This window comes from Limanda limanda, chromosome 9, assembly GCF_963576545.1.
Source record: "Limanda limanda chromosome 9, fLimLim1.1, whole genome shotgun sequence".
NCBI lineage: Eukaryota > Metazoa > Chordata > Actinopteri > Pleuronectiformes > Pleuronectidae > Limanda > Limanda limanda.
In genome coordinates, this window is record NC_083644.1 from 3,130,398 (window position 1) to 3,141,227 (window position 10,830).

Sequence of the window (10,830 nt, forward strand, 5' to 3'; positions counted from 1 at the left end):
TCTGAGCGTTGAACGGACATCGGTGGACTCTGCTTTGTCTTATGACGCGTCTCAGCATTTGAAATGGCTTTATCGCGATGGCTCTGTCGTTTTTAACAAAAAAACAAGCAGAGAATGTAATTTATGAAAACCAGTATTTATTTTGTCGTTTGAAATACCTCCTCGATCTCCACGCCGTGTCCCCTGTGCTGTGGTCATGTGGTGAACCTGCTCCTGGGACATGTAACTTTAGCCAGAAAGCACAATATTTTACAGTTTTTTGCAATAAGCGTTTGTGAAGATTAGAGTAGAGCCGCCGTGAAACTGGCCTAGTTGTGATTAGTGTACATTCATACACTTTACTATGGAGGTATCCTTTAGTACTGCATAGAGATGTAAGGGATGTTTACATGTGCCATTCATTCATTATGTATGGATCATAGACTGTGTGTAAAGATGGACGCCATGACAGCTCCTTTAAAGTGAAGCCAAAGCATCTTGACGGCCCCCTGGTGGCTGGCTGCAGTACCGCTCTCAAATCCCGAAGCCTCCTCCATGCAAGTGGATGGGACACGGACCAAATTAAACAAAATACATATCAAATTAAGATGTGATTTATCCGATATGATTGGTTTGATGATTCAATCGCTACCGCCCAGATTCAAATGATCCTCTGAGGAAGATTCGTCTGGAGCGCCCCCTGGTATCTAGCTGTAGTATAGGTCATAAATCAGGCAATCTTTTGAAAAAAGTTGGTTATTTATTGATATTTAATGCTCTAAAAACAGGGTGAAACATCGGGATTGGCTGAGAACACGTATCCACTAAACCTCGATATCGAACTCCCTAATCCAAAATTTTACTGCACAGATTGCAGTGTTCCTATCTAGAATACTTTGGCTTCATTTCTGAATAGTGGGAGTAAGTGGTCGTCCATCTTTGTTCACAGTCTGAGGTCTGGACCATCAACCTCACTTCTAGAGGATATAAGCACATGGATCCACAGATGAAACAGATCATCCTGTGTTTTTAAAGTAGTGTTTAAGACACATGTATTTTCAACACAACTGTACGGTTCAGTAGTTTGTATGTTTTCTCAACAACGAAATATGTGGAGGAAGAAAAAAAAAAACAGAACTCAACCACTAATGTTTTCTAAGTGTTATTTTTTTAATATGATGCATTTGTACAAAAAGCCATAGGCCTAAATGTTTTGATAATGAACCACTTAATTTATTATGTCAATAAAAGAACACACAATGTGACTGTGAGTGGTTTTTGTGTTGCAGTAGAATCACAGTTTCTCAGCGAGTTGGACCGGTCACGTCCTCTTTCTGTCCTGAATGTCGTCGGTTCCGTATAAAATAAGTTCAGAGAAGGATCAGAAATGTTCAGGGTGAAGCTCCAGCTCCTTTTTGATCCTGTTCTCCACCAACAGGCCGAGGTTGGAGTCCGTCATTGGAAGACTGTAGCTCACGAAAACCTGCTTCTTGGTCTTTTTTGCTGTAAAACACATAAAAATACACAATTATTTCACTTTTATTTGGACACACATTCTTTTCTTAACTGTTGTAGGTTGATATTTCCTCCAATATCAAACTAAAATCATCATGAAAACACGAAATAATTCATCTTCTAATTTAAATATCACTATATTTAGGTTAAATATACAGATATTAAACATAAAATATAATTTCTTTGCTTTGAAATACCATGTTTTTTTTTAACAATATATTTATTGAGTTTTAAATATAAGAAACATACATTCAAACATTTATAAACATACAAATGTTTATGAACACCCCCAACCCACAATCAAACACTCGGGGTAAAGAAAAAGAGGCAAAAATTAAATAACTTAAATAAGATTAAATAAAATAATAAAAGAAATGCATATATATAATATATATATAAGAATATAAGAATAAATGGAAGTAAATAAAGACATAATTATACCAATACAAATAAATTTAATTTAATTCCAATCAATCAAATCAAAAGCCTAGATAAAATAAAGTTCTCTTATTCATAATATTAGTTAGTTACAATTAATATTCCATGTTGTTGTATTTATGTTGTTTTTCACACAACCCAAGCAGCTACTGGTTTTAACTTCTAAATCTGGGCTGAGATTTGATCACAGTGAACAATTTAATCTCTTTTAATCATGTGAAACATCAGCGAACACATTCTTTCAACAGGTCTCATCCTGTGAGGAACAAACAAACTCAAACTTGTTTAAGACTTGAAGTGGTGGCAAAAAAAGTTATTCATCCAGATAATATAACCACATGGGAACTTCAGAGATTTTTAACAACCTATTTTAACTGAATCCTTCACTCATGCATTTCTCATCATTCTTTACCTAGTCTCAGTGACAGAGAAGTTGGAGCAGTGTTGGACGGGTCGCCCATGACCAATGTGGATAAAGGCATCGAGTCCTGAACACAGAAAAACAACAATTGTTAGGGGGGTTCTGCAAAAACACACAAATAAATATAATTGTTCTATTGCTATAATGTCGCTCAGAAGAGCTCAGACCCGCACAGGCGCTTCAAATTCAATCAAGCTGTGAATTACAAAGACTCGTTAATACCAGTCCTCTAAAATGTCTGATTCTTTCATCAAGATCCATGAAAAATTATTCTTTGAGAAATCAAGAAAAACATCCAATCTCACAATGTTAGAGAAAGAAAAACTCCTGTTCTTTCTTTGATTATGTTTATTTCCTCGATTCAAGTTATATATTTATTTATATCTGTATTTTTGTAGGTATTTATGACGTATATGTTAAAAATGTATAATAACAAACAATGAAAATAGTGATAACTTAATTTGTTCTGCAACAATAACATTTAGATATCAGGCGGCGATATTTGACATTTAAATGAAACCAGGTAAGATACAGAAAGCCACAAATATAACAATAATTGCAATAATCTAACAGTTTGTGAACGTATATGAATATGTGAACTTCTCAGAATCAGATTGAGAGTAAATGTGTTAAAATAAGGTAAAAACAATAGAGATTCTGTTTAATGTCACGTGGATCAAGAAAAGCAGATGAACACTTTTAAGAAGCTGGAACCAGAATTATTTTAACATGTTTACTTAATAATAATAACACAAACTTTAAATTAAGCATTAATGTTATCACCTGTGACCCTTGAACTTTCTGTGGTCAATATCCGTCATAATGTTCAAACTTTAAACACATATTGTTCATTTTGCAGAATTCTTTTTCTAGTGTTTCTGATGTTTTAATACTTTTCTTCATTTTCCTATGTTTATTTCCTCGATTCAAGTTATATATTTATTTATATCTGTATTTTTGTAGGTATTTAAGACGTACACGTTTATAATAATAACAAACAATAAAAATAGTGATAATAACTATATTTTTCCTGCAACAATAACAATGATATATTTGACATTTAAATGAAATGAAACCAGATAACATATAGAAAGCCACAAATATAACAATAATTGCAATAATCTAACAGTTTGTGAATATATATGAATATGTGAACTTCTCAGAATCAGATTGAGAGTAAATGTGTTAGACTAATATAAAAACAATATTAGAGATTATGTTAAATGTCACATGAATCACAGAAAAGCAGATGAACACTTTTAAGAAGCTGGAGCCAGAATTATTTTTACATGTTTACTTAATAATAATAACACAAACTTTAAATTAAGCATTCATTCCAACCTGTGACCCTTGAACTTTCTGTGGTCAATATCCGTCATAATGTACAAACTTTAAACACATATTGTTCATTTTGCAGAATTCTTTTTCTAGTGTTTCTAATGTTTTAATACTTTTCTTCATTTTCCTATGTTTATTTCCTCGATTCAAGTTATATATTTATTTATATCTGTATTTTTGTAGGTATTTATGACGTACATGTTTATAATAATAAAAAACAATAAAAATAGTGATAGTAACTAACTATATTTTTCCTGCAACAATAACAATGATATATTTGACATTTAAATGAAATGAAATGAAAAGATAACATATGGAAAGCCACAAATATAACAATAATTGCAATAATCTAACAGTTTGTGAACTTATATGAATATGTGAACTTCTCAGAATCAGATTGAGAGTAAATGTGTTAAAATAAGGTAAAAACAATATTAGAGATTCTGTTTAATGTCACGTGGATCAAGGAAAAGCAGATGAACACTTTTAAGAAGCTGGAACCAGAATTATTTTAACATGTTTACTAAATAATAATAACACAAACTTTAAATTAAGCATTAATGTTATGACCTGTGACCCTTGAACTTTCTGTGGTCAATATCCGTCATAATGTTCAAACTTTAAACACATATTGTTCATTTTGCAGAACTACTTTTCTAGTGTTTGTGATATTTTAATACTTTTCTTCATTTTTAGTCCCACACTGATCTGTGGATCCAGACTGAACCTGATCCCAGAGCCTCTTTATCATCTGTGGTGAACAGATGATAAACATGAAGGTTTCATATTGAGGTCTGATCCAGAACCTGCTGAGTCACTCACACTCTTGCCGCTCATCGACACCGCCATGTTGGACAGAACCGGAGCGGAACCGACCCACAGGAAGAACCCCCCGCTGAGCTTCATGACGTGGAAGTGGACCAGCTGCTCCAGGATCCGCTCGGAGAAGTTGTGGAGAGAAATGGTTTCCATGTTGGATCCGTGCACCGCTTCAGACTTCCGGTTTCACTCCGAATCAAGAATTTCCCGCAAGAAACGATAACGAAGAGACAGGAACTTCCGGGTTCATCAGACCGAGGGAGTCGATCCAGGACGAGCAGCAGAGAGAGACACAGAGAGACAGGCACTTCCGGTTTCATCAGACCCAACGAGTCGATCCACGACGAGTAGAGAGAGACACAGAGAGCAGAGTGCAGCACAACCGATCGACTGCAAAAATACTAAAATTACTAAAATTAAATAAAGTAAAGTAAAGGGAAGGGAAGTAAAAAATAAAAGGAAATAAAATAAAAACTATCAATTAAATTAAAGTTAATTAAAGTTAATTAAATTAAATTAAATTAAATTAAATTAAATTAAATTAAATTAAATTAAATTAAATTAATAAAATAAAATACAGTAAAGTAAAGTAAATTTAAGTCAAATAAAACAATATCAACTAAGCTCAGGGAAAATTTAATAAAATTAAATACTACATATCAGATAGACATTTTAATAACATAACAAAATTAAACCAGGTGAAATAAATAAAAAAAATAAAGTCAGAAAAACAGAACAAATTCAAAGAGACTTTAATGTTTCATGAATCGAAGTAAAGCAGCAGGTTTTTTCAATAGAATGGATACAAAAGAAGAAAATAATATTTGACATTTTTGCTTGAAAAATAACACAGATCAATAGTCAATCATCAGTTCAAGATCAATTTATTGATCAAGCTTCTCACTTTTATGTGTAACAGCCACAGGTTCAAATATTGCTGAGTAACACAATATGACAAACAAGGTACCACCTTTCCTTACAAATTATAAAAAAATTGACATTAAGATTTACTGTAAAAGTATTTTGGAAATGAGCTGGGTAGAAATCGAATAAATTACTAAATATAATCTTTGAATATGAATATTTGCAGTGATCAGTGACTTATAGATGTGATTGTCTCACTGTTTAAGTCATTCTTCCAAAAAGTCTTCCACCAGTTTGTTGAATTCCTCAGAGAACCTCAGGTGCAGATTGTGTTTCCCCTCTGGCATCAGATGTAATCTACATTTTGGACAGAAATAAAAATGTTTTTCACATGTTACCTTCATGTTTTTCTGAATTTGATGTAGTTTGGTGGATTTTTAAATGTATGAATGTTCTCACCGAGATTCTCTGATGTGTTTGTGGAGATACTGTGAGTGGAAGATGGGAACCATGGGGTCTTTCTCTCCATGGACCACGAGGGTCGGACAGGTGATGAGGGGCAGACACTCCATGCAGATGCTCCCTAACCAGAGGAGGTCAAAGTGAAACACAGTTTACTCCCAGTGGGTGAAAGTATTTTTTGTCCAGACACCATCACGTTTGTGTAAAAAAAACAAAATACTGATTGCAACATCATAGCCTCCTGAGAAAGGGAACTTAAAATCATACAACTAAAACGTCAGAACGAGTTTTAGGATTAACAAAAACGTGACAGATGCAAAAAAAAAAAAAATAGAAATCAAAGTTTTTTTACTTCTCCTTTTTTGGGCATTCAAAAATAAACAGAAAAGACCGGAGGGAACGGCAGCTTGTTATGGACTTTCACGCTCAAACTGGGAGTCTCTTACTAGCAACCATTATAATATCCATGTAATATATTTGAAAATGACTCAAGGCCGGCGCATGCTTCTGCGTTTTCACGGGCCCGGAATAGAAGAGCCCTTCCGGGCCCCTTAACTACTTACGTATCCCTTCTTACGTGCTTACGTGCGTCGCCCAATTTCTCTAACTAGACGGCAAAGCTCCGCAAGCGTCACGTAGCCGGCAAGGCTGTGATTGGTCTGCTAACTACATCATTTCCGGAGTCGCATTTCTGGTTCATGCCCGATAATACCGGCGGAAACCACGGAAGATTTAGAAGAACGAATATGGACCAAATAGAAGAGCACTTGGCAGAAGAGATCCGAATCTATGACCACTAGTATAACCCGTCACTGACCGGCGGATTTGTCCGCCAGAAAAAGGCTCAGAGGAGCCGCCGTGGCGATGTAAATAAACCGCGCCACACACGAAGAAGAGACGACTTCGACAAAAACATTACTCCGCCTATTGTTCTGGAGGGGAATTGCATGGCAACACGCACAACGCTTGGAAAACCATGAATGACAACGAGTCCTGCGTCACAACTGCGTGAAAAGCCGCAGACGTCGTTGCAGAAGCATGCGCCGGCCTTAAGTCTTTCCATCATAAATGTTATGAGGTAAAAGAGCATTATGAACAGTCAGTGGTCTATAGCAGCACGACGTCAGCACCTTCTGGTCTCTTGATGAACTGCGTGATTCCATCCACCCAGGCTGCCCAGGTTCGAGCAAAGACTTCTGCTCCGTACACGTCCTCCATCGGCTTCCTCATCCTCGCACTCCACTTGGAGACGTCCCGGACCGCTGAGCCAGAGAGTAAACAGATTATTATTACACTACATCGTGCACAGATTGAAAGGAACGCCCAGGGGTCGTCAGTACCGTTGTAAAGGTCCAAGTCGTGCTGGGTGACGAAGGCGTTGGCTCCCCACACCACCAGCTTGTGGATCAGGTCCGGGCTCCTGGCTGCTGCGATCAGAGAAGTGATGCCTCCGTCGCTCCAGCCCAACAGAGAGAACTTACAGAAACCCAGGGACTGCCGAAGAAATGACAAACGCTTTAAATCACAAGCAAACGGCTCCATGTTAACTGCAAACAGGTTTATTAGAGGAGACAGGGCTGCATCGAAAAGTGGATCCTCAAAGAGTTTTCATTGTTTTAATTCATGTACAGTATCTTTATTTAACTTTGCATCATATTCATTAGAAATGTTGTTTTGCAGAACTCTTACTCCAAAGCAGGGGTCTTCAACGTTTTTCAGGCCAAGGACCCCCAAACTGGACGGATGGCAGTTGTCAGGCCGAGGGTCACATCAGCCTCACAATATGTTGGATGCATGTTAATGTGTATTTTAAGACATTTAAATTTGTGGAAAAAAAATTGGTTGGAAAATAAATTAAAAATTATCAAAAAAAATAAAAAATTGTCTCAACCAAAAATTCCGCGATCCGCCTACAGTACCAACAAGGACCCCTAGGGGTCGCGGACCCCCTGTTGAAGACCTCTGCTCTAAAGGATCTCTTGATATTTTCATTTCATTAATCTGTGAGAAGAATCCATTGATTTCAAATCACCTTCATCAGATCCACAGCATCTGCTGCATCTCGCTCGTAGAAGTCGGCGGGAAAGTCTCTGTCCGGGGGGCGGGATCGTCCGTAACCACGAGGGTCCCAGCCAATCACAGTGAAGCGTTCCTTGTTCAGAGACTTGAGCTGAGGTCCGAAATCCGTCCTCCCGCTTCCTGTGGTGGAAAAGACCAAGGAACACGTTACACTTTGACACGAGGAGGTGATTGTATGTTATTTACAAACTGCAACATGGATGTTGTGGTGTTTACCCAGAGCTCCAGGAAGCAGCAGCACGGCGTGCTCCCCTCGACCCGTCTGCTCGTAGAACAGATCCACGCCGTTCACACGCCGCCGAGCCGACGCCCCTGAGGACGAGCTGCAGGGAAACACACAGATCATCAGGCACACTCAATATGAGGGAAGAGTATATTCATTAAACTGTAAACAACAACATGAAGAAATAAATGCCAGGATTGATAAAACAACAGAGACCTAAACAAGACAGAACAAAAATAAGAATAGATACAAGGAAGATAATATTAAAACAAACAACAAAAAACCCGTAAAAACATTAAGACAGTAAAAGTCTTTACTACAAAAATATAAGATTTAAAAACAGATGCAGTCTAATACATATCTTTGTATATAATTCAAGATAATACTGATTCCTTACAGCCTACAGGAATGATGAAATGCAGAGGAGGAATTTCAGAGGTTAAAGTTCACTCTCTCTCTCTCTCTCTCTCTCTCTCTCTCTCTCTCTCTCTCTCTCTCTCTCTCTCTCTCTCTCTCTCTCTCTCTCTCAGAACAGGTTTTTCAGAAGTTCACTCTCTAAACGAATCGTGCAAAACAGAAAACTGTGAGTTTGAAAAACAAAAAACAAAACAACAGATTATTCACCAGTAAGTTCGAGCTGCTGTCAGGACTCTGGTCAGGTCGGGTCTGAGATTCAAGAAACGTCCTGTGAGCACAAACCGAGCCATGACTGAGAGAGAGAGAGAGGGGGGGGAGAGAGAGAGAAAGAGAGAGAGAAGGGGAGGGGGAGCACGTGCACACACACGGAGAGAGAGAGAGGGGGGGGGGGGGGGGGTGAGAGAGAACTTTGACCACCTCTGACCGTAGACGTCCAGGAAGCTGATTCATTTTGGGACGGTGACGTCATCTTGGTCGCTGAGGAAAATTTAAAGTGAAAGTATCAAGATTACCGGAAGGAGAAAATATCATTCACATAAAGTTACACGTTGAACTAAATGTCTTTGTTTACATCCGGTTCCTTCAAATTATCTTCTGCTTCGGTTTTATTTCATAAGTAGAATTATGATCTTGGGTGAATTTCCTTAAACAAACGTTATGTTGTGTCGTGTTATGGATACTAGACAATAAGCTCAAATACAATGAAACATAAAATATCAAAATTAAAGTGACAATGAAGAAAAATACTAAAATTGATCTTGATGAAATGCCAAATTTTAAATACATGGAAGTTCAGCAGATGGATGATTATTTAATTTGGACTTTGTGACTTAGTGTGAAAGTGAAATATGCAGAGAAGCGTGATGAGTTATGAGCTGGACACGAACTCTTGTGACCTTTCACAGTTTTATGTTGAAGTTCTCATGGTTTTCTCTGACTCAGCAAGGGGGGGGGGGGGGGGCAGGTGAGGTGAGGGCTGTATCCAAACTCACCACTAGATGCCGCTAAATCCTTCACACGTTAGACCCCTGCACTGTGCGTTAACCATGACCTCATGATGGCACCACATGAAAACTAAAGTCATCAGGGAACAATGAATGTTCAGAGCTTTTAAACATGTTAAACTGTTTTTTTGAAATAACAGAATAACAGTTTTGGACGAACAGGAGTCGTCCTCACTCCCAGAGTCCTGTTCTCAGTGGGTTCAGTAAAACCATTAAACATTTTCTGCAGATTCTTCGGTTTCTTCTTCCAATCACTGGGTTTATGACAGTTTAGAACATTGCATTCATCATTCTCTGTTATTTGATAAAGCAAGAATAATTATTGTGAAAAATGGAAGCCAAACTATTACGGATTTGAAAGTTTATTTAGTTTATTTTAACTTTGGTCCATGTCCCATCTGCATGGAGGAGGTGTGGTGTGTGAGCGACACTGAATCCAGCCACCAGAGGGCGACCGCGACTCTTTGGCTTCAGCTTTCATCTCGTCAGTCTTTATTTACGTCTGTGGTCACAGCCACAAAAGTCATTTGAGCTGCAAACAAACTGGTATCGAACTTTAAAGAAACTACTGAGGTAATATCTCTACTGTCTCAATTTAAAACAACACACACACACACACACACACACACACACACACACACACAGTGATGATGACATGACTCTTGTTTCCCCCCCATGTGTCTAATGTGTGAGGTTCCTGCTCCTCTGACCTTTGACCTGCAGCTCTGTGATGAGCTGTTCAGACTCTCTCTCTCTCTCTCTCTCTCTCACTCGCCCGCTGCTCTTTTAGTAAACGCCTCCTCCTCTCGGTCAGAGCGCCTCCACTCACACAGGAACACGTGAGCTATAAATACCTCCATCGCCTCAGAGCGACGTGTCGGAGACGCAGAAGAAGTTACTGGAAGTGCAGCGACTGAATCAGATTCCACTGGATGTCCACTGCACATCAACACATTCACAATACACAGGGGGGGGGGGGGGTTCTTTTATTCTTTAATTCTAATAAACAATCAGGTTTATAAGAATCGAGAGAAAGTAGCTCCACCAACAGTCTCCTTAGATTCAGAATCAGAATCAGAATCAGAAGGTATTTATTGCCAAGTAGGTTTACACCTACCTGTAATTTGCTCTGGTTATTGGTGCATACAATGAACATAGAAACATAAAGACACAATAAATACACCACACATAAGAAAAACAATAAAAAACAATATATATTTACTCACTATTTACTTCTCATTTACTCACTTTTTCTAATATTTATACAAAGT

General features: G+C 37.9%; 2 protein-coding genes across 2 annotated transcripts; both read right to left on the reverse strand.

Moving 5' to 3' along the window:
* Positions 1-1,125: 1,125 nt before the first annotated feature.
* On the reverse strand, positions 1,126-4,788 carry psmg4 (proteasome (prosome, macropain) assembly chaperone 4). The gene is made up of 3 exons (XM_061077468.1): positions 4,514-4,788; positions 2,345-2,420; positions 1,126-1,482 (listed from the first exon to the last, which is right to left on the reverse strand). Exons 1-3 carry the CDS (start codon positions 4,661-4,663, stop codon positions 1,361-1,363), a joined length of 348 nt encoding a protein of 115 aa, XP_060933451.1. The 5' UTR covers positions 4,664-4,788; the 3' UTR covers positions 1,126-1,360.
* Positions 4,789-5,378: 590 nt separating this feature from the next.
* bphl (biphenyl hydrolase like) lies at positions 5,379-8,859 on the reverse strand. Its single transcript, XM_061077465.1, has 7 exons — positions 8,763-8,859; positions 8,132-8,238; positions 7,869-8,035; positions 7,177-7,330; positions 6,967-7,098; positions 5,834-5,957; positions 5,379-5,731 (listed from the first exon to the last, which is right to left on the reverse strand). The coding sequence occupies exons 1-7, from the start codon at positions 8,843-8,845 to the stop codon at positions 5,641-5,643; spliced, it is 858 nt and encodes a 285-aa protein (XP_060933448.1). The 5' UTR covers positions 8,846-8,859; the 3' UTR covers positions 5,379-5,640.
* Between the last annotated feature and the right edge of the window lie 1,971 nt (positions 8,860-10,830).

Coding starts and splice junctions, on each gene's coding strand:
- psmg4 (XM_061077468.1), bottom strand. CDS start 4,663: ATGGAAACCATTTCTCTCCACAACTTCTCCGAGCGGATCCTGGAGCAG. Junction 2,421..4,513: donor TGTCGATGAGCGGCAAGAGT/GTGAGTGACTCA, acceptor TTCTGTGTTCAG/GACTCGATGCCTTTATCCAC. Junction 1,483..2,344: donor TTCTCTGTCACTGAGACTAG/GTAAAGAATGAT, acceptor TGTGTTTTACAG/CAAAAAAGACCAAGAAGCAG.
- bphl (XM_061077465.1), bottom strand. CDS start 8,845: ATGGCTCGGTTTGTGCTCACAGGACGTTTCTTGAATCTCAGACCCGAC. Junction 8,239..8,762: donor ACAGCAGCTCGAACTTACTG/GTGAATAATCTG, acceptor GTTTCCCTGCAG/CTCGTCCTCAGGGGCGTCGG. Junction 7,331..7,868: donor ATGCTGTGGATCTGATGAAG/GTGATTTGAAAT, acceptor TTTCTTCGGCAG/TCCCTGGGTTTCTGTAAGTT.